The sequence below is a fragment of the Falco punctatus genome (assembly GCF_963210335.1).
Source record: "Falco punctatus genome assembly, chromosome: 2".
In the NCBI taxonomy this organism is placed as follows: domain Eukaryota; kingdom Metazoa; phylum Chordata; class Aves; order Falconiformes; family Falconidae; genus Falco; species Falco punctatus.
The window spans coordinates 63,176,405-63,200,092 of record NC_137581.1 but is presented as its reverse complement, the minus strand read 5'-3'; the positions used below and the strand labels follow the sequence as shown (position 1 = coordinate 63,200,092).

At 39.4% G+C, this 23,688-nt stretch overlaps 1 protein-coding gene across 2 annotated transcripts in view; it reads left to right on the top strand.

The window, feature by feature from the left end:
* Positions 1-21,367, top strand: part of COL4A1 (collagen type IV alpha 1 chain) — a 125,817-nt gene extending 104,450 nt beyond the window's left edge. For both annotated transcript variants that reach the window (XM_080375526.1, XM_080375527.1), the window contains exons 41-52: positions 464-514; positions 2,406-2,591; positions 3,250-3,383; positions 6,391-6,463; positions 7,135-7,206; positions 9,206-9,334; positions 10,753-10,851; positions 11,000-11,212; positions 12,718-12,895; positions 15,696-15,810; positions 16,857-17,029; positions 18,775-21,367. In XM_080375526.1, coding sequence (XP_080231652.1) covers positions 464-514; positions 2,406-2,591; positions 3,250-3,383; positions 6,391-6,463; positions 7,135-7,206; positions 9,206-9,334; positions 10,753-10,851; positions 11,000-11,212; positions 12,718-12,895; positions 15,696-15,810; positions 16,857-17,029; positions 18,775-18,856 — 1,505 coding nt within the window. In that variant the 3' untranslated portion in view covers positions 18,857-21,367. The remainder of the gene's footprint in view (positions 1-463; positions 515-2,405; positions 2,592-3,249; positions 3,384-6,390; positions 6,464-7,134; positions 7,207-9,205; positions 9,335-10,752; positions 10,852-10,999; positions 11,213-12,717; positions 12,896-15,695; positions 15,811-16,856; positions 17,030-18,774) is intronic.
* Positions 21,368-23,688: the final 2,321 nt, after the last annotated feature.

Below are 23,688 nucleotides of genomic sequence, written 5' to 3'. Positions count from 1 at the left end.
AGGCTACACAAGAGTAGCAGGTAGAGGGGCGTGCTGGGTTTGGTGTACTTTGGATGGAACCTTAGAAAATAAAGTTAGTGTAGTGTCTTGCAAACTACTGACTAGCATCCATCACTGTAAAGCTGATCATTTAGATGAACAACTGTGTTTAATCAGTCTTGAAAGAATTTCTTCCACAAAAGCTGGCAGTACTTTAAAGAAGTGGTGAATTTTGGAATTAAATTCAGTCTGTAGCTTAGCTGTGAAATAATGGAGCAAGCTTTCTTAGGGTATGATTTTCAGTCATACAGGATGCATTGTGCTACATACAATACCAATACACAACAAAGACAGTCTCTGCCCTGTAGAGCTTTTGCATAAAAAATTATTTAGATTTTATATTTGCTTAATAGAGTTTTGTTCTTTACAGGCTAAACTTAAGTACTGTCCCATCTTCTAATTTTTTGCTGCCTCTATATTACAGGTATTCCAGGTAGAGGAATTCCAGGATTTCCCGGTGCAAAGGGAGATAAAGGTAAAACACCTCTTTAAACAAGCAGCAAACGTCCCTCCCAACAGACTATAACCGTAATTCTGTAAATCAGAAATACTTTATACTTCAATCTTTTACATGCTATACCTTTTCAGAGTAGGCAGAAACTCTGAGAGGCTCAAATACTAATTTCTGTTACAGTGGCAGCATCTTGGACATGAGTTAGATATGCCCTAAAATAGGTAATTATTCATAGTGTGGAATTTATTGCAAGCTGTGCTGTGATGAGGTAATATAAATAACTCCTGTATTTGTGTGCTGTGCTTTTGACTCCAATTATTTTTGTTTTCCTACTAATTCTGCAAGAATCAAAATCTAGCGAGGCTCTGTTCACCAAACAGCTAAGCATAATAGTTTCATGGCCAGGATACTGCAGTGATTTTTTTACCCAAGTCTGTTGTGCAGCCCAGATGTAATTTTATTCATTGCTAAAATAGTTACTCTGTATAGCTCAGCAGAGCATGTCTAAGCTATGCACGGGAGCATGGTGCAGAGGTGCAAAGGACAGCAGAGACCTGATGAGATCTTACTGAAAATTGTTATTGCCTGGACCCAGGACTTACTAGCTTGGGTACAGGCACATAGCTATCACAATTTCAAGACCACTTGTGGTCTTGGCAAAAGTGCATCACTACACTGTGCTGTGAGAATGGCTTGATTGGCTTGAGTCAGAGCTTGTTCAAAGTGTTTGTAATGCACCATGCTCCATTTTATGAAATAAGTATGTCCTAGACAATAGATTGCAATAGATACAGTAGTGAAGAAATATCAAAGTGCTGCTGATAAACAAAAGTGGATGCAGTTAAAGGCTTTTCAATTTTAAACTTTCAGAAAACAGAAAAGATTCAACTAGTTTGTGTATGAAATTAACATGACATGATAGATTTTGAAAAACTTACATAGCTTAAAATGTCTGACCTCACTCATTCATTCTATAAATACAGGAAATTTGTGTGGACAATCAAAAATGAGAAACCAGGCTTTTAGAATATGTTTTATTTACCATCTTAGAGTAATTAACAGTCATTAATTGCTGCGAAAGCCCTAACGTTAGAGAACTTATTCCAATAAGCAAATTTTCCAATCATAGCTTAGTAAGGTATGTAGAATGCTAGATTATGAGAGCATTTTTCTCACCTCACCCATCTCTCTCATTTTATCAGCACAGCTCATTTAAAAATATCTGATTTTAGAGTAAAGAGATATCCAACTGACATAGTTTGTGTTCCAAGTATTTTGTAGTTCCAAAAAGTCTAGGATTTAAAGACCCTCTTCTGCTTAGGCAAAGAGCCAAGGATAGTGTTCTTTACACATTTTCTCTTATTATTGTACTTACACCAGCTAATCTATATACTTTTTTGCTCAATCATGATCTAAAATTTGACCGAATTGCAAATGTTAGCTATTTGTGCAAGCCTGAAGGTAAGTACTAAGTGTCTAAATCTAGATCTTAATAAAAAACATATTCCATTTTTCTCCAGGAGCAAGTCCTTTTATGCTTAGTCAAGCAAAACATCCATTACTCAGCTGTGACGATAATAATTGTAATGGAGTAAGGCTTTAGGGGGTTTATATTCTTTCTGTAAAGACTCATACAGAGATGCTGAATGTTCATCTGTTTCTAGAGTGATTTAAAATAGTCCAGTGATCAGTTTAGCTAAGAAAAGATATGTCAGTTTAACTACTCTTTTCCTCATACTTTATGTCATGTGGAGAATAATACAGTTTTCCTAAAGTTTTGCACTTTTATACAAAGGTATAAAGGCAAGGTTCTTAAGGAATAAAGTTTACTGTGAGTAGATAATAAGGCAGAAGGTTTCAGTGATTGTGATTCTTTCTCTAACCGTGTTTTGGGGGTTGTTTCAAATCTTAGGTGCGAAAGGTGATGTGGGTTTTCCAGGATCCCCAGGAAGTCCGGGGATCCCAGGCCTGAAAGGAGAACCAGGATATGCTGGTCCACCAGGTCCTAAGGGAAGCCAAGGTCTTCCTGGGCTACCAGGAAGTGCAATTGAGGGCCCTAAAGGAGACAGAGGACCCCAAGGCCAGCCTGGTCTTCCAGGTAATTCTTTATCTTTAATATTAATGTACTGCTGTTAAGCAAAGCTCACCTAATTAATTAATGATTAATCAGTATTGCATATTCTTGTTTATCCTCTTCTCACAGGTCATAGCTTCCCTTCATAGGCAGTTTGGTGTTATGTCCTAGGAGAGGCTAATTTTATGTCCTCAGGCAGTTGGTTTTGTCCAGAAATCTTTCTGATGTTGAGAAGTTTGCCTCCCATTTCCATCTTTCCCTCTGGACTTTATTTACTGTTGTGAGGCAGCCATGGCTGTATGTTCTTATGTCCTGGAGTGTTAGTGTGTTTAAAAATGGCCCAGTGTGCCGTACCTTGGCAGTGGCCCTGTGCTGGAGGTTAAGGAGGGGAGCAGAGCAGAGCTGCAATATGTCTTTAGTATGTTTATACCTGAGAACATACCATCTGTTTGTTCTGCACATAAAGAGAACTCTCCGCTATTTTCCATCAGTCACAGGCTGATAAATGGTAGGATGGGGAGTCATATGGACCTCCCTGCAACAGATTCCTCTGCTTATTTTCTTGAAATGTTGTTACAATAATTACTTTGGTTCTGCCTACCTGTAGATTGAGCCAGCTTGTTCTCCATCAGGTACTGCTCTGAACAAATTTTGCCACTAAATAATGTCTTCTGGCTTGCAGGTTTACCAGGTCCAACAGGGCCACCAGGACCCCCAGGACTGAAAGGGGCCAAAGGAGAGCAGGGGAGCAATGGTTGGCCTGGGACTCCTGGCAGTCCAGGAGTCAAAGGTGATCCAGGTTTCCAGGGACTGCCAGTAAGTTACTTTTAGTACCCTCCAGATATGCTGAAAGTTGGTTCTTGTAATTAATGGATGTATTAATCATAGATGTTTCTTGTTCAAAATAATGATACTTTATGCTCAAAGTGCCTTTGGACTCACTGCTGACGATGTCAAGTCAGTCTGAAAACATTTAAGTTCTCTCCTTCTAAAGGCTTCCCGGTAAGCTAATGAACTTATTAGAAATTTATAGATAGTGAGTGGTAGCATACAACACCCAGAATATAATTTAGAGTGTGTTAACAGTACAAGATGGCTGCAGCACATCCATAAATCCTACAAATGCATTAGTAGTTAATTTTAAAGGTTGCATATTTCATGATAAATTGCCTTTTGAAAATATCTGAATTGTTTGGTTTTGTTATGAAAACTTCCAAATAAAGTGCACTTTCAGTACTGTAAGTGATGAAATATAGCTGCTGATTTAGAAATACAAACAGGCAACGATATTAGTACTTTGTGGTCATATATTATTCATTTTCCCTGGAATAAACCAGTCCCTTTTCTGTATATTAGGGAGAATGAAGCAGAATAAGACAGTCACCCAGAATAGTTGGTCTTCTATACTCTTCCTCTTGGAGTGTCCGCTGCCTTCTTCCACACTGAAAAATACAGTCTATATTTTAACTATTCCTCTTTCCTACTAAGAAAATAATAAAAATAAAGAATTATTAATAATAATTGTGATTATGATGATGATAATTTTGGAAGAAGGAATAGGAAAGTAGGTGGATATGACTCAACAATTCCTGGTGTACAAAAGGAAGACTCGGGAATAGGGTCCTGATGTGAAAAAGCAGGATACTGATAGTGGACATAAAAGGTCCACATTATTCTTGATAATGCAAAGATCTACTGTATCCTTTTGTGCATCCAGGATTCACTTCACAGAGACATTCAGGATTTGCTTCACTGTTCTGACACCAGATCTTGGCTATGCCTTTTTATCTTTGAGATCACACCATACCAGCTTGAAGGAAGTGAATTTCAAAATAATATTCTTATTTTAAGAATTTGCAGTACTTCTGCATAGCGCTAAATTTCTATACCCCAGGAAATTCTAAAGCTCTTTACAGGCTGATATTCCAGTCCAAGACTGTTTGTTTATCAAGAATGGGAGATGCCAAAGGATTTTGATTCTGTGCCTTAAGCCACAATGCATGGTATTGGGTTGTTAACTCAGTGTGAAATGCTCCGGTGAGAGTTATTTCAATAGATTTCTGGTGGCACATACTAAGATGGGTTTCTAATGTCTTTATCCTCCCCATTGTGACAGGCTTCTGCCCTGATTACGGCTCAATTGCTCATAGAGGTTGCCAGGTATCTGGTAACCTATATCAGAAAGAAGATTTTGTTACAAGATGGGTGCACAGCCTGTCCAAAAATCATATCCAAAAGAAGTGAATGAGGAGATTAGACTGTGAAACACAAATGGGTTTTTCTGTGCATTTTAACATTGAAATAAGAAAAGAACCATTTTCATTTTCACAAACTGAAATAGTTTTGTTTTGTTTGGAAAAGAACCAAAGCAAAACATTGTTTGCCAAGCTATATCTGATGAGGAAGAAAAAGAAAAAGTTTAAGAAACTGCATACTGTTGTGGAAAAAGTATTTTGATGGAAAGCTTCCATGAAACTCTTCTTATAAATACTTCTGTTTTATAATTATAACCTAAAAATATTTAAAAAGCCTCTTTTAAAGAGGTCGTCTGACACATGACTGTCTTCTGAATGAATGTTAACCCTCCTGTTATGTGTTACAGGAGTTCACATCATGATACAAAAAGATGGCCATTTCTTGAAACAGTTCTGCATACTGTGACTATATGACTGAAGGAAACCAGGGAACCTTACTTCATTAATGCCTCCCTTACCACTCCGAGGGCAGCGCTTCTTTTGTTTCACTTTGGAAGCCTCACTGCTGACATCCATTTTTGAACTAGTCATCTCTTCTCCCTTTATAGTCAGTGGAAAGAATCAGACGTTTGTAGGGAGCCATTCTTCTCACCTTCATATAAACATCTAACTTATGTCAAATGAAAAATCAGTTCTGTGTGTATCTATTCTGTTGCTCTCCAAATATGATAAGATTAATCCTGCCACTAGTATTATTTTTCATTGAGTACTGGATTCACATCTCCAGCCTCTGCTCAACACGTTAATTAGCAAAGGGGTTTTGTTTCTTTGCTCCACCTGTGTTCCACATTTTATTATACTGGGGACTATCACTGCCATATTCCTTCAGCCAGGGCAAATCTCTAAACTATACTTACAAGCTTTTTGCAGATGATCTGCAACAGACAAAAGAAGAACAGAAAATTGGCAGTCCTTTGAATGACTATTCACAGCGTCTTTTGTAAAGTGGGCTTGTTTTTCCTTGAAGTGAGGCTACAATGAACTTGTGACCATTAATTTCAGGGGAGCAGTTTATAATAGTGAAGGCAGAAGGAGGAGTTCACGTTGTGTTTGAAGTGTTTAAATCCTTGAGTATTTTAGCCCTGTTGAAAAGTAAAAATCTTCAGAAAATTATAAATCGTTGAGCACATTTGATTTCATTCCATATGCGAATGTAGAAGTTTTCAAGTCTACTGTGGTCTAGAGTTAACCCATTTGATTATCTAAGTAGCCACCGTCTGCTGGGTCTGCACTGAAATTATTATTTGCTTAGATTTCTGCTTAGGGATGGTTTTCTTAACAGCATGGTCTATGGCTATACTTTTAATTAGCTATACTGTTAGTGAGACCTTATTCTGTTATAGTATCTTTGTAAAGCAATAAATAGTTGAGTAAGAATAAGGTGTTATGCTTGTTCTTGTAAGAGAAGTTTCTTATCTAATCATGGTAGAGAGTAACCCTTCCTTAAACTTTATGGCTTTTCTCTCATTTTAATTTTTTTTCATAGGTTTTTAAGAAATTCACAGCCTATTTGTGAGTTGTATCATAATAGTGTAGGATAACTATACTTCACATTTTCTTTTATACAGGGTAGTCCTGGTTCACCAGGAGATACTGGTCCTAAGGGTGATCTGGGACCTCCAGGAGTTCCAGGTATTCCAGGTGAGAAGAAAATTTACCGTATTCCTAAGAAGTATGCAAAGATGTCTCTTTCATATCCTTCCTCTCTCAAAAAAGATGCTTAAAGAATGTTGACTCTATGTTACAAATTATTGAAACAGGACACTGAAAGCTGCATCAAAAAGCACACAAAAGCATTGAGATTTTTCTCGAGGTTTTTTGCCTTTTGCCTGTTGTCTTGCTTTGCTACTTTCAAGTGTGCACTTGCTTTAAAAGGTGGATGTAAAATCAATGGTTTAGACATTACCAGTTAAGAATCTTCAAGATTTTCTTGAGAATTGGAGAGGCAAATGTTACAGCTGTATTTGGGAAAATCCAGTCTTAGTATGTTTCCATTGCTGACCATATTGCTGCTACTGTCACCATCGTATACATGAAAACACCACCTGTATAAAAAACATTTATTAATAAAAAAACTAATTCTTGTAATTTAGAGAAATATATTATTAACTAAAGTAAGATAACTCTGTGTCCAGTCTTCATTTCTTTGGTGGCTTAGTGCTGTTGTTTGTATCTTGTTCTGGCAAACAGGTAAAAAGTACTTGTGTGAATAAAGTCATGGCCCTTACCTGATCATGGGGTCATACATGATTATTCTGCACATATCCTTCCAAATCAATTAATTTTTATGTAAATATTTCCTTTGACTCCAGGTCCAAAAGGTTCTCCTGGCTTCCCAGGCCTTAAGGGTGAGCGAGGTGACCAAGGTCTTCCTGGATCTAAAGGTACAATATAAAGCCTTGCTTTTTTTCCCAGATGTTGTTGTTAAAATGGTCATTTGTAACTAATTAATGGGTATCTCCCTCCCCCTTTTATTCAACGCAAACAGGTAGAATATGAAACCAGATATCATGATACCAGCATCTGAGTGGTCAGATTAGATTGAAGTATTGCATAGAAAGTGAATGTATTTATCGCCTGCTCTGAAAAATCAATACTGAGGTTTTGTTATTATTAGAATCTTTAAATGGTGTCCTAGAACCATAGAATCATAGAATGGTTTGGGCTGGAAGAGACCTTTAGAGATCATCTAGTCCAATCCCCCTGCCATGGGCAGGGATATCTTTCACTGCATCAGGTTGCTTAAAACCCCATCCAACCTAACCTTGAAGATTTCAAGTGATGGGGCATCCACAACTTCTCTGTCCCAGTGTCTCACCACCCTCACTGTAAAAAAATAATCTTCCTTAAGTCCAAGCTAATTCTACCCTTTTTATGTTTAAAATCATTGCCCTTTGCCCTGTCACTCCAAACCCTGGTAAGAAGTCTCTCTCTATCTTGCTTATAAGCCCCCTTTATGTATTGAAAGGCCGCAATAAAGTGGCCGCAATAAAGTCTCCCCAGAGCATTCTCTTCTCCAGGCTGAGCAAGTCCAACTCTCTCAGCCTTTCTTCACAGGAGAGGTGTTCAGGCCTCTGACCATTTTCCATTTTCATGGCTCTCCTCTGGACCTCCTCCATCAGGTCTTTGTCTTTCTTGTACTGAGGACCCCAGAGCTGCATACAGTACTCCAGGTGGGGTCTCATGAGAGCAGACTAGAGGGGGAGAATCACCTCCCTCCACTTGCTGGCCGTGCTTATTTTCATGCAGCCTAGAATACAGTCGTCTTTCTGGCCTGAGAGCACACATGGATGGCTGATACCCAATTTTTTGTCTACCTGTATCCCCAAATCCTTTTCAGGGCTGCTTTCAATCCATTCATCCCCCAGTCTGTACTGATATTGGGGATTCCCCCAACACAGGTGCAGGACCTCGCACTTGGTGTTGTGGAACTTCGTAAGGTTCACATTAGCCCACTTCTCAAGCATGTCAAGGTCCCTCTGGATGGCATCCCTTCCCTCTAGCGTATTAACTACACCATGCAACTGGGGTCACCCGCAACCTTGCTGAGGGAACCCCATGCAGCCTAAGGTCTGGACAGCTATTTCAGTCCTGGGGAGGTCTGTTTGGGTGGAGATACCAGCGTAGATAGTCTGTAGTGCTTCTGTTTGGGTTTTGGCCATAGCCTTGTAGTTGCAGTGTTGGACACCCTTTTCTTTCAGCCGGTCACAATCTCCTTACAGTTCTTAGAAAAAGAGTCCACTTTAAGAACGGTAATTCTTTTGAAAGATGTCATCCTTCTAATAATAATTCCATGGAGACCTCTGGGTTGGCTTGCAGAGCCATCAGTTGGTTGGTGTGACTGTTGGGGCTGCAGCCTCAGCCTGCCGGCGAGCAAAGCAGGCAGCCGCCCGGTGACGGGCAGTGTGCAGCTCTTCTGAGCAAACCGCTGCGCAAACTGCCAATGCCACCCCCAAGAGATGGCACTCCCTGTTTGCCCACGCTGGTTGCATTGCTTCTGGTCAGAGCTACATCTGTGGGGCTGCTCTGTTCTGTCTGGGGAGAGATGAGAATGTGGGACGTAGCAATACGGTTTTCAGCAGCAGCCTGTGCAGCTACTTAGGTGTTACCAGAAGCTTCTAAGTGGCAGAGGCCCAGCTCAGGCTGTTTCCCCCATTGTCCCTTGAACCCCATTGTCTTCTACCCTCAGACAACTTCAGGTTTGGCTTCTTAACAGGTATGGCTCTACTCAGTGCACATGTAAAGTCCTGGACACATTGATGTCTTGTAGGTACAGGCTCTGTTCTCCAACTACATAAATGGCAATACAAAGTAACACTGTTTTCTCACTTCCTTATTGTGCAATACTACATACGTGCTGACTTCCTCTGTTAACATTGGCAGGTTTACAAGGCCCACCAGGCCCACCAGGTGCTTTTCAGCTTGTTAAAGGGGATCCTGGCTTACCTGGCCCTGTAGGACCAGTTGGTCTCAAAGGTTTCCCAGGACTTCCAGGTCCCAAAGGACAGCAAGGTGAGACTTTCTAACTTACCAGTACAAATCCATTTTAAGTAATGTAAAAAGAGGCCAATGGTAGGCTAGACATTGGAAGATTTTTTGTATAATATTATCCAGCTTTTAATAGCCACTTAAACTGTGATGAGGAAGAGAGTCCTTTTTGAAGCTCATCCAAAGGAGTCCCAGAAACAGATGCCTTCCTAGTAATTTTTTTATATGCTCTCACTCTGCAGTCATCAGTATCTGAGATTAGCTTTAAGCAGAATGACTGCAACACAGTGCTCATCCTTTCCCCAGAATGTATTTGTTGAGGTACCTTCTTTTTTCAATGTTGAATCCAAACGTAATTACTGTGTGTGTCTGGGAGAAGACAAGCATGAAGAAAAACACCTTAACCTTGGAGTGGAAAGTGCTTCCTCAGGAAGCTTGTTCCACAGTCCTAGATTTCATCTCTTAGTCCAGATATTGCAAATTTTAGAAAGAAAATGTGAACTAAAAAAAATTAACACATTAGGGAATAAGGGAATGGAGCAAAAAGTAAGACAAATAGAATGCTGGCACAAGGACACATGTCCTTCACAATGACAGCACATGGAGAGTGGGAGCTCAGAGGTATTCTTAAGCTATTAATATTCTAAGGGAAAGCTTTGTTCCTGATTGTTTTATGAGAAGATGATGGGGCATTATGGTGGAATATAATTGAAGTAATTGATACGGAAGTTTGCTTTTGAAGGTGGGGTTGCAATTCTGCAGCTGCTGACCATTAGCATATAGCTGTGAAATAATCTCAGCAACTGAACACAGCATTGGTTTGCTTGTATGGGATATGTTGCTGTTTTCTAGCAGTCAGTTCAGTACATGAACACAGTATTGCTTTCTGAGAGATCAGGAAAAGGACAGCTGTGACAATCTAAAGCTTCGGATATGCCACAGGATATGATATGGTGTTAACTTCTTTTTCCCAAAGTCAGAGTTGCTGAGTTTATGTACTCAGTATAAATACAATCAGACTCAAAGCATCCCTAGAAATTGATAAAAGGAAGACATAGCATATGTCTGAAAACCTGTTTGGGAAGAAGCTAGGAGAATGCTGATTTTCCCACTGTTCATGACCCTACTTTTTGTGGTCTGGTTTTGATTGAGTCATATGATAAGCAGAGAGGGAGGAGATTGCTGCCTTTCCTTTTCATAGTCCAGACAAATACTAGTTATTTTAGAAGTACGCCTTCTGCTTACTTCTTTGTTCTTCTCTACTATAATCACTTGAGTTGCAGTAACCCATGTATGTGCTTTAGATATTGAAATATACACACTGAATCTGCATGAATTTAGCTTATGCTGAGGTGTGCCTGTGCTGTACTGTATTAAAAGCCAGGAAGTCAGAGCTAACATGAGGTATTATCCAGTAATAACTAGTCCTTGCTTTTCAACAGGGGTGACAGGACCTTCAGGTGTACCTGGACCACCTGGTAGTCCAGGGTTTGATGGTAAACCTGGGCAAAAAGGAGAAGCTGGTCCTTATGGTCCCCCAGGTAAGCCCATGAGTTCTTCAAAGACCTGGTTCTTTCATAGAAAATTAACATAGGAGATCAGGTGTGAATATATCTATTTTCACTTCTTTAGTTATGTAGGCAGAGTACTGCTGTTTGTAGAGATGAAAAAAACCTCTCTGTATTGTAGGGCCCAGAGGATTCCCTGGTCCACCTGGCCCTGAAGGTTTGCCTGGGGCTATGGGCCCACCAGGTGCACCATCTGTTGCTCATGGCTTCCTTGTTACTAGACACAGTCAAACCACCGAAGAACCATCGTGTCCATTTGGAACAAGGCTGATTTACCATGGCTACTCCTTACTTTATGTACAAGGGAATGAAAGAGCACATGGCCAAGATCTGGGTAAGCAGAGACCAAATTAGAATTCAAATAGAACTCATTACAAACCAAATGTTTCTTTCATTTGTAGAACTGTATTGAACAAACCTGTGTCATTATTCTTGGCTAGCTGGTTGGTACAAATACAACCTTTTAGGCTGGTACAAATAATGGTTTGGTGTATAGTGGAAACTGTGTCCGTTTAGTTTTTATTTAAGAAAGTTTTTATCAAAGCCTTTGACATGGTCATCCATAGTACCTTTGTAGTCATAGTAGCAAGTTATGGACTGCCTAAGTAGATGATAAGGTGAGTGGGAAACTGGTGTGTCCATCAAGCTCAGAGAGATGTGATCAGATGTACAAAGTCTGAGTGGTGGTTGTTGATCAGTGATGTTGCTCAGGAATTAGTACTGGGTCAATAGTATTTAATGAATTTATTTATGACTTGGATGATGGGATAGAGTGCACTCTCAGCAAGGCTGTGGATAATGCCAAACTGGAAGGGATGGTTGATTCACTAGTGAACACAGCTGCCATTCAGAGGGACTTGGCCAAGCTGGAGAAAAGGACTGAGAAGAACCTGAAGTTCAGTGAAGGCAAATGCAGAGGAGTACACCTAGAATGAAATAAAGTCATGCAACAGAACAGACTAAGGGTGGAGCGCTATTTCCAGTAGCAGCAGTAAAGACTGCTAGAAAGCTGCTTTGCAGAAAAGGATCTGGGAGCCTGGTGCACAACACTGAACATGAATTAGCAGTGTGCCCTTGAAACAGCTACCCCATTCCCCACTGCCCAGCCTGCTGGGCTCTGTTGGCAAATGTGCAAACAGCAGATGGAAGTGATTCTTCCCCGCTGTTTGGCCATTGTGAGATCACATCTGGTAAATCGTGCCCAGGCTTGGGCCTCCCAGAGAAAGGGAAACTGTGATGTACCACAGTGAATACAACAGCTATCTACTAAGATGGCTCATGAGGTCTGGATAACCTGATGGAGCTGCGTTTGCTCAGCCTCAACAGAAATTTAGGGAGAAGCCTTTGTTGCTGTCTGCACATAGGATAGAGAAGATGGAGCCAAACCCTTCTCAGAGGGGCTCAGTGGCAGAAGAAGAAATGAACAAAAGTATGAGATCTATTCCAATGAAACATAGAGAAAAGCTTTTTTAACCATGCTAATGCTCAAACACTGGAGTGGGACCCCAGAGAGGTTGTTGAATCTGTCTTTGGAGATACTCAAAACTCAACTGGCTATGGACCCAAGCAAGCTGATCTAACTGGCAAGGGGTTAGGATAGATGACCTCTAGAGGTCTATTCCAGTCTAAATTATTCCATAATTCTATGGGCAAGACGGGGCTACCCCTTGCCTTGCCCTGTTCCTTCCTTACGGAGCTAAGAGAAGTCACTTTGGGAGAGCTGGGCCTTCCAGAGTGAGTGTCATCTGCTTTTTAGCAGCTCCTGGAAATATTTGTTTGGAGGTTGGCAATGGTTTAATAAAAATGGGTTAAAAGATAACCTTTCACTTAACATTTCAGGCACAGCAGGAAGCTGTCTTCGTAAATTTAGTACCATGCCTTTCTTATTCTGCAATATCAACAATGTATGTAACTTTGCATCGAGGAATGACTATTCCTACTGGCTGTCCACTCCTGAACCCATGCCGATGAGTATGGCTCCGATCACTGGTGATAATATTAGACCATTCATCAGCAGGTATGGTTTCAGTTTTGCTGTGTCTGTAAAATGAAGAAGCCTGTGAAAAGTGCATATGGTGCTTTTTTTTTTTTTTTTTTTTTTTAAGAAGGCTTTTAATCTGTATATTTTTATTTCCTTCCTTTAAATTTAAAAATTTAAAGTTTGAGATCCTTTGATGAAATGGTTCAGTTTAGACTTTGATAAAAAATAAATCCATCTGGGGGAAACCCAAACAAATGAGTAGTCTATTTTGAGTCTAATTGAAATGAAAAGAGCTACTTTGAAATTATGTTTTGGAAAAGCTATAATGTACTTTGAAGGAGAAAAAGTTTTGAATTTATTCACAATTCTTATCTAAAACACTTCCGTTTTTGACTAGCCATAGCTAGGAGCTCTTTAGGGCTTAGTTTCTTTGTGCTTGAAAATGGTTGCATTATCATACAGTAGATTGCTAGGCTTCTTCCATTGTTTTGGTCATACTGCTTGAATACAGCCATTATTGTCTGAATTAAAGGAAATGGTTGCAAAATCAGTCATCTATTTTTTAATAATTCTAGATTCTCAGCTAGCATAAAGTGTGGCACTTGTGTCAAACGTGACTGTTCTGCAATCAATTCAACATATTGAACTTTTGGTCCATTTTAGATTTTAAGGCCATTAACAAAAACAAACCTGTCATAATATGCCCAGTGCTGAAGGCAGAGGTATGAACAAGAGTGTGGTGATCAGCGTCACTGGTGAGGGAATCTTAAACTTATAATTTAGATGATAATGATTAGATATAGGCATTACTATGATTCCTATCACTGCTTCTGATCAGTATCAGCTCTTGCTGATCACCCTTCCTGCCATGTAAAGTAAATGGGAGTGAAGATTGCTGTTATTATTTTCTCAGGTTTGTATATACCCTCTGAGAGAAAGGACAATTCAAATCATCAGTGGGTTGTAGTTTTGACATCTTGGTATGTTCAAAAAGCTATTTGGCATTGCTGCAAAACGTTCAGTATTTGTTCCGCATAATAGAATCCATCTTGTGTCTGCAGTTGTACTCTCTGCTGTATTTTTTGTTTAGTGCCATAGAAATTTATATGCCTTGAAAATGAGTGGGCAGACTGAGGGCAAGATTCTCAAGAGAGACTATAGTTTTTATGTGACTTTTTTGATTGTTCATTAGATGTGAGTGGAAGGGGCTTGACTTTCAGAAAAATTCAAATGATCAACCTCTGAAATTCATATTCCTCTTATGCCATAGCTGATCAAGCACCCAAAATAACCTTTAACAATCACTTTTGAAACTCTTGCTCAGGGAGGTACCCACCAACATTTTGCTTTATCTTATGCATATAGATGAGCTTTTGCACCATAAAAATGTATATGTGTGTATATATATATATACACATATATATATATACACACACATATATGTATATTTATATTTATATTTAGCCGTAGCAGAGAGTGAGATAATTGTAATACACATTTTTTAAACCAGCAAAGGATCCGAGAAGACTATTCTTTCAATTTATTTTATCAGTCAAGGCTTTTAAACCAAGTGTTTTCCCTGTCCAAAAGTTGAAAAGGTGTAGAAGTGTCACTTGCTGCCTTGGGTCATGGGATTTCTTTTCATGTAAGGCCTTCCACTGAAATACCAGAAATCTCTTGAAGCAAAGCAGAGCTCCAAGAATAGAGACAGCTTTACATTCTTCTTTTAACTTACTCTTTCATTGATGTGTTTCTTAAAATAACTGTCTTGCTTCTGCACTAAAGATGAAGGCAGTAGGTATGACAGCAGTCCTCACAAGTCAGAAATAGAAGGCTTTCATTCTGAATTCCTTTGCTTCTGTGCATTTTCCAGAATCCACCTTAATCCATTTTGCACTTGATTCTTTTCACCGCTCTGATAACAAGAATCAGACTGTTTAGTTCTAAGTATCTGTTTTGAGTCTTTTTCATCATTGCTAACTGCAGTAGCCAATTTAGGGGTTTTACAAGGAAAAATGGATTATATCTATCAAATTCCTTATTACCAGCTCCCGTATTAAAATTTCCAGCCCAACTTAACATTTTTTTATGATTCTCCTGTGAAGGCACGATAGGTCATTGGATTATTCGGTAACCTAGCAGTTCTGAGACACAATGGATTTATCTAAAGTAAAAGAACTGGTGCTGCATAGCTTTCTGAAGAGTAGCTTTCAAGTTCATTGTTGAAGTTATTTCGCTAGAAATCTCTTACTGGAGATGAAGACCACAAATGTAAATAAAAGCCACTTTTAAGGAAAATGCACGAGGCAGAGTCTGCATTAGATTAGATTAGCAGTGATTAGCTTTGTAAGACATTTTCCAGAGAGATGGCTTTCTCTCTGGAAGTCACTCAGGGCTATGTTTAGGATGATGAATTGCTGTTACTTGTCTCTCGTCACAGCAGACCACTTTTAAGTGATACTTGCTGAGTTACAATGTTTGGCTATTTGCCTTTCATGTTCATGACATTGAGCACTTTTAGAAACTACAGTACAAATGGGACTAGAAAAAGACAAATATATTTGAATTCAAATAAGGTATCTCTTGTTCTTTGCTCATAGAAAAGCTAATAGGAATAAGACTTAATAGTCAAGCTGTCCCTAAGCAAATGAGAAGGAAAAAAAAAAAAAAGAAAAAAGAAAAGAACCAGTTGTTTGTTTTTCTAAATGAAATGTTTTGATTTCCCTTTGGTTTTGAAAGTGACATTTTCTGATTCAAGATTCCTTAAAATAACTTCTGAAAAAGGAAATATTAATCCTCAAGTGTGTGTAGCTCATTTGTGTCTTGGTATTTCTAGATGCTCTGTGTGTGAAGCTCCTGCTATGGTAATAGCTGTTCACAGTCAAACAATTCAAATACCACCGTGTCCTGAAGGCTGGAGTTCACTTTGGATTGGTTACTCCTTTGTCATGGTAAGTGTACTGGGGCATATTCTGAGCTGAGAAAACTACTTCTTTCGAGTGTCTGATCTGCACTCCTGCTCTGGGAAAGTTAATATCTGACTAGGTCGCTTCAGGTCTTAGAAGGGCATTAGACCTCTACCCTTTCTGGTGACTTAAGATTCTGGCTAATTGCTAAATGAGAATAAAGCAATATAGCAATTAGGTGTTCACTTTTGGGGAAATGCACACAGCGAGCTTTCTTGTTTGCAGCTCCAGCACAGGATCCGAGGGCTGAATAAATGAGGAAGCAAGCATAATTTTCCATTGTCTTTGTACATCTATGTTGCAGCCTTGCAGTAGCTTCTTAGAGTTGTAGCATATCAGTGCCTATCCACTTCCCATTTTTTGATGAATAAGCCTTCAGTTTTCAAATGGCATTTTTGTCCTTTTATCCAGTTTTTTCAGCTGTATCTATACTAGCAAAGTAAATAGGGCCAAGGAGTGGCTTGGAAGAGCCACTCTGTAGTCTTCCATATTGTTCAGTTGTTAGCATGCTTCTTGTCATGCTCACCACCTATATCAACAGACACTCTCCCAGGCAAGGTCTGGACATGATCTGAGAAACAGCATGGATCCAAAGCTGTTAGCACTCCACAGTGGGAGAGAGGCCACTGTGATGTGGGGCAGGAACTGTGTTAAGCTATTCAGTATAAACCTTACCCGTCTGTATGTCTTCTGGGTTGGAGAGCTGGCCCTGGTGTGTTGCTAGCATAGAGTGCTATGTGGAGTTCTTGGGTTCTACTGTCAGTCCTGAAGGATTTCTGTACATAAAGCTGCCTCTGAAGTTGATGTTGCTGGTGAATTGTGCTGCAGTTAAGCAAGAGAACCCAGTGCCACCTCAAGCCCTTCAGCTCTACCTTCTTGCCTTTCCTTGAGCTGAGGGACAAAACAGCAGACAGACGCAACAGAGAACAAGGAGAGGCATGTGAGGAAATACCTGTGCAAGAGAGTTAATAGGTGTTGTAGCAGAAGAGGTAAAGAATCCCTCTCTGACTGATACTTTTGCATTTTTCTAGCACACCAGTGCTGGTGCAGAGGGCTCTGGCCAAGCCCTGGCGTCTCCTGGTTCCTGCCTAGAGGAGTTTCGAAGCGCTCCCTTCATTGAATGCCATGGCCGGGGCACCTGCAATTATTATGCAAATGCTTACAGCTTCTGGCTTGCCACTATAGAGAGGAATGAGATGTTCAAGTAAGTTCTTGATTTATTTATCGGTATTTGAGATTTAGTCAAGGGTTGTCACTGAATAAGAGAAGTATTGTTTGAAGGTAATACATGGTTCAAGTATTGGCTGTGCCCCAGCCTGGTTAGTATACGCAGGTAATGATTTTTGTAACAAAAAGAAAAAAATTATAATAGCTTTTGGGGGAATTAATGAATGTATCTTCCATTAGTGTTTACAATGTGTCATTTGTACCTAGCATTTTGCTTTTCAGAATAATCTAACGGTGTTTGCATTTCCATTATGTTTGTATTCACCAAGTGGTAACTGGGATAGGCTGACATACTGGCTGAAATTAAGTTAGAATATTACATTCCCCTCTAGTGGGTGTTAACACATAATAGAACCACTGGAAATTAGTGCAGGTGTTGAACTAAGTGAGCTGAACAATTATTTACCTTATCCTAATGTAAGAGGAAGTAATGTCGGAATAAAATGCAGTTGAAGGCAGAGGCCTTAGACATTTCTTCAGTACTGCTGATGTTCTAATTTGAGGAATTAAGTGGTAGTAGGCTTTTTTCTGGTCTCCTGCACATAAGTATTTTTCAACACAGTCTAATCTGCTCCATACGAATTTTATTGATCTGTTAGCATATAGACCAGTTCCCAGGTCTGCATAGCTTGCCTGATTAGCAGACATTCCTCTAGAGTGCAGGCAAACATCTTCTTCACTACAGTCCATGCTGCTGCTTCTGGTACCCTTCATCTGATACCCTTCATCTCTTCATGTCTTCTACGTCTGTGAATGCTCCTTAGCCTGTCTCAGTCAGATTGTTTAACCACTTTGGACTGTTTGTCTATGAGAGAATTGTCAACTGAGTAGGTAGAAAAATTGAGCACCAGCACTGATTATCAGTGGAGTTGTGATAATCTCATCAACCAGAAAAGCTACTGCTTAAAGAGCCCATTTGCCAGTGCTGGGGTTAAGCATTGGCTCCCTAGGAAAGAGGAAAAGCTGGTCAGAGGAAAATTTAGAGGAGTCACCACTACAGTTGTTTTTATTCATTGAGTCCTACCCAGAAATCTGTGAGCTTCATATCCTTTTCTGGCTACAGACTGTATCTCAAAATAATAAAATAATCCCATATCAAGGGACCTGTCCTACTATCATAATTGACAAATACTCTTCAGTTTCCTATAAACTCATAATCCTTTTTAAAGAAAAGTGCTAAATGTAAGCGCACTGTTTTCTGAAAATGTTTTATTGCCAGTTGCTAGGAGTAACTGCTTTATGATAGGTTAGAGATTAAAGATTTTGGTTTGTCTTTCTATATGACATCATGTAATTTCCTTTGCTAGCTTTCCATTTTTTCTGTAAAGTCACAAGAGTTAGCAGAAACCCATGAACAGTGAAATGTCTTCAGTTTCTTAATATTTTTTTTACTGCCCAAATTCCAGCGTGTTTTCAAACTGCTGATTAAACAGGTAGCGTCTTCCAGTTAAGAAAATGTTCGGCCTTGTGACAGAACTAAATTCTGAAGTAACTGGAAGTGGACAGTGTTTAAAACTAACTGGTTTTGTGATTGTGATAGCTTGTGACCAAACTTGAAAGTGACTATACATTGGAGAACTTAGAGACACCTTCTTGATTCAGCACAGCTTGAAGAGGCACTTGGCTGCATGCAAAGTTTGTGTTGTCAATTATAAACCTGAAAACTGACTGACTGTGTCAACAGTTGTTCATGGGTCTTTTCATTTATATTTTTTTTAATAGGAAACCGACTCCCTCAACTTTGAAAGCAGGGGATCTGCGCTCCAATGTTAGCCGTTGTCAAGTCTGTATGAGAAAAACATAATGACTTTTGAATTTCAACTAATTTCACACAATATGGTGCTATTCGTTTAACAGCAATGAAGCCTAGACATATATCATATGTACCTCATTGTTGTCCAATATGAAAACAGTAAAGTGCCTTTTAGGAACTTGCATAACTAACACACACTGCTTTACTGGCCCTGTCCTTGCTGAAGAAGAAAAGAGACAACAAAGATAAGCTTCAAATGTTGACATGCCAAATGGCACTTTTGATCAAAATATATGTATTTTTTATATAAATGCAATGCACTGATAGAATAAAAAGTCAGCATTTATCCAGAAAAAATGCAAAGGTGCTAGGAGGTATGCAGTTCTGCCTTATACTGTTTGACCCCCCTTTCTCATTCTTGTATTATATATTTTGATTCATTTTTCTTCCCCAGATAAGTTTGTTGTTACCGTTATCTAGGTGTCTCGAAATCCCAGACTCTTGGGTATGTACTTATTGTTCCTGTACAAAGCAATACTAATGTAAAAAAGAGTTTTGGGATTACAGACTGTGGTTAAGCAACACGTAACCATCTTTTCACAACATAGAGTGCCATTCTGCAAACCTTTGCTTCTGTTTGTAGTCTTCAGCGTTACTGGTTTTAATGGGTCTACATCTGGAAGAGATTGCCAAACTGGTTTCCCAAATAGGCAAGTAAGTGTTTCTGCTATGTTGGTACTATGCAGCTTCTTTATGCAGTAGGACAAACTTTCCTGTGGAATAAAGAATGATCCAGCGATGGTCAAGGAAAAATTATATATAAATATTTTAGTAATTTATATAGGTATCAACCATTAGGCAAATCAAGCTCTGAGTTTATAATTTCAAAAAGAAGCTTACAAAAGTTCTCTTCTTTTCAGTGTCATGAATTAGATGTTAAATGCCAAAAGATGATGTGAAATGTTCATTTTACATAGGCCATTTCAATACTGAAGTTGCAGAGACTGAACCCAGGTTAATAGCTATTTGTGTTTATTATAGTAAATTCCGCTTTGAGCTTGTAGTCTTTATTCTGTATTTAATATTTTTCAGGGTTTTAAATGCTACTCACACACTGAATGACTTGATTTTGAAAAGTATAAAGCCTTAATTTTGTTAATATTGTGCCAAAAAGATTCTTCAAAGTGGCCTCAGAAATATTTCTAAAGAATTTCTGTGCAATAATACCATTGTTTGAGCACATCTGTGTCCAAAAGTGTTTTATAGACTATTACCATGGAAATACCAAAAGATTTTTACAAATGCCAAGGCCTTTGTGTAATTTCTTACATGTGTATTTCTTAAGAATTCAAGTTTGTAATAAAACTATTTGTGTAAAAAAAAAACAGAAGAAAAGAAGAAGTTTTTACTAATTTGTTATTAGCATTCCTTTACAGCAATGAATTAATTTTTAATGAGCTACCAATAAATGCACAAGCTTGATGCAATCCTAGATTATTTTTGTTTTGCACATCTTTCAGATGTACAAAGCATCTTCAGAAGGGGAAAACAGGACACCCGATTTACACCTCTATCGTTATTTTGTAAGAACTGTTACTGATAGAAAACACATGGATCATGTGCCTATTCCTGAAGTATGTTTGATTTGAACATGTTACAAAAGTCTGCTAACTTCATCTTAGCTCATGGGAAGCGATCAAGTTATATGTATTTTTCACTCTTCCCTTGAATTTTTCATGCACAAATCAGAACTGAATTACACAGGATAAAAAATAAAATATGTCTTGTAAATTTGCTTGTAAATGGGCAAGGTGCATCTTGGCTCTGGTTGTCTGAAGAAGAAATGGGCTGTGATATCTTTTTCCTTAGGAAAAGCACGTCATTTGTTAATGTTTCATGTGGTTTTCCAAAATTTGTAAAGAAGTGGATGCTGTCGCTGCTGACTTTCACTTAAAACCGTTGAGGACATTGGCTGGCCAAACGGCTGAGGGCCCCTGTACAGAAATTGGCCATTTCCTTTGGCGCCAATTCTGTCTGATGGAAGTTTTTACAGATGATAATTTTATTTATAAATGACCAGTCCTTAGAGAAGACGCTTACCAGCCTATAAAATACAAGAGTCTGGTTATGTCTAATCAGCCTGATGCAGGGTTTTCCGAAGTGCTGCTTGTTATTCAGAAGAGGAGGAGGAGACTATAGGGTGATTCCTTGTGGCATCTATGAAGAACTAAGCAGATTTAATTCAGCCTTCTCTAACTCAGAGGATCCAAGCTGCTGCTCAGACTTTTTAGTTGCACTCTACAGCTTATTTCCTGGTCAGCTAGGGATTTAATTCGCTTGGTTCGAACCTGTCAGAAGTGCCAGACAGTTGAATTTGTAAAGTCCTTCATATATGTTCAAATCAAATCTGTATGTAAGAATACAATTCCTTTTGCCAGTGAAGGGACTGCTCACTGCAGCTGGGTGTGTACTAACCTGTGTTTTCTCAACTAGGAGCATTTTGGAAACAAGGTCCTTGGAAAATTTTCAACAACTGTTTGAAATATATATTGATGTCGTACATATCTAGTAGTAATTATTTATTCTGTAACCTCCAGCTCAGAAAATGACTGAAACCATTGTCATGCTAGCGATGCTGTTTCTACTTAAGCCAGTGAGTAAACTTTTTGGAGGTTATCAAATACCAATCAGATCTACTGAAAACGTTGTGAACGCCAGATTTTGATGCCCTGAGTGAGGAAGAGCCCATGTACTAAAGCAGAAAAGCAGTGTGAAATGCTATCTGGCTTTCAAAAATCTCCAAGTGCCCTGTGTTCAGCCATTTACAGCCAGCGTAGTGGCTGCAGTACAGTTAATTGTGTGAACAGCCGACCGCAACCGCATCATTTGCTAACGCTGCCTTGCGTAAGGTTAAATTTGGGAGGAAGCTTTCCTGAAGAGGTGCAGCTTTAGTTGGCCCGGCTGCGGCCGGGCGCCGCGCTTGCCGCGGGAGCCGTGACCCGCAGGGACACGCCTGGGACAGCAGGTGGCGCCCTTGCTCGCCTGACGGTCAGGCCGGGCCGGGGCGGCCGCCGAACGCCCCGCTCTCTAACCCGCTACAATGCAAAGCAGCCCGACAGTTCCCTCTTTTCCCAGGTTTCTGTCTCTATTCCGACGTGTTCTAGTCACCAGCAGTTTTCCTTCTGAAATAGGAACGCAGCAATCTTCAGTTAAAAATAAAATAAAATAAAATTCTATACCTAGATAAAAATAGACTGTAATGAAATAATCCAGTCTGTATCTTGAAACGAATGATCTCTTAGCCTGCGCATCTTTTCTGATAGATGGACATGGAGTTTGTAATTCTATCTTTTACCCTTTTCACAGTGGTAAATTCCTTGATGAAATACACTTTTTTTCTATGAAACAGGACTCCTGAGAACAATATCCCCATACTAGACTTCCAGAAAAGTGATTGTATTAAAACCATACCTTTTTATAATTGAAATCATAATGCTGCGTGACTTTTTGAGAATTCCTTTCCTAACTTTCCTGTTTTACAAATCTTTAGTAATCTGCACTAACTACAGAAGGCGGAACATAAACATGTAAAACACAGGGTCAGGCACATGGGCCCCAGAGCACCCACTAAACCCAAGCCAGAAAATATGACGCAAAGAAAAACTGCTGACAATTTGAAATCACAAGTGTCTTGGTATTTCCATCCCCTGCTGTAGCAGCAGTGTTGGCCACGCCTGCTCGCAGACCTTCGGAAGGAGCCCAGCAGCATTCTTCCTGCGGCTGCAGTGGAGCTTCCTCACTCTCTGCCACTGATGTAGCGGCCGTGATGTGTTGTCCATCGCATTTCTACCTCTTCATGCAGAAATAATCTTTCTTACAAACTTCACGTTCTGAATTAGATAACACAGCAAGAACATGAAGCACCAATGTGGATCCTTGAATGTATACATTAGGGTCAGGCTAATGCTGAGACCAGTGATGGTCTGTATATTAATTAGTTGTTGTAAAGGGAAGACATATCCAGTGGCCACATGGAAGCATTCAGCCTCTATTTTCAGTTTTACATCAGTCTGAAAACAGGGAGGCTGAATGCTTCCATGTGGCCACTGAAAGGAAATCATTCCACCCATTCACTTAGTTACAGTGCAGTTTATTAATATGAACTTGGTATTGAGGGGTCTGTACAGCATAATTAGAAATAAAAAACAATATGCAAACTAACTTATAGCACTAACAGCTGAGCAAAAAGCTCCGCATGTTCTTTATGGAAGACGCACTAACAATCAGAACAACTTCAAAAAATAACTTCCTGAAAGTAAAATTTTTTAAACCATTCTGTTCCTTCAGTGTCGGAAGAAAGTCCTTCCAAAAAGCGCAAGGAGGGAGGTGTGTAGTTTTTGGTTATATCTCACCAGTAAACAATATGCTTCTTGTGTTGCTTGAGGTGTTAATACCTGTGGGAGGATAAACCGCTACTGCTTCTCATGAGCTCAGAAATGCTTCCTATGGCAAAGGGAGTTCACCCAGCCAGGCTTACTGACGCAAACGTCTGTCTCCAGCTCCCACTGGAAGAGGACGTTACTCTGAGCTGAATATTCTTACTTACATTTCAATGCTGATTTGTAAAGATATATTCCTTTCCAGCTTCTTATTTTCTTTAAACCAAAGAGAATAGAGTGTTGCTTTTATGTAAACAATCAAAAGATTTACAAATGTCTGAATCTTACATATGTTAGAGAGCTGCCTTCATTTTCCTCTGGCTATATGCAGTCAGCTATATATATTATAATTGGCATGCAGAGGACAGAAGATTTGACAGAGTGAAAGTTATAGATGGAACATGATCATTTGATGCTCTGTCAACTCCTGTCTTGCCTGAGAAA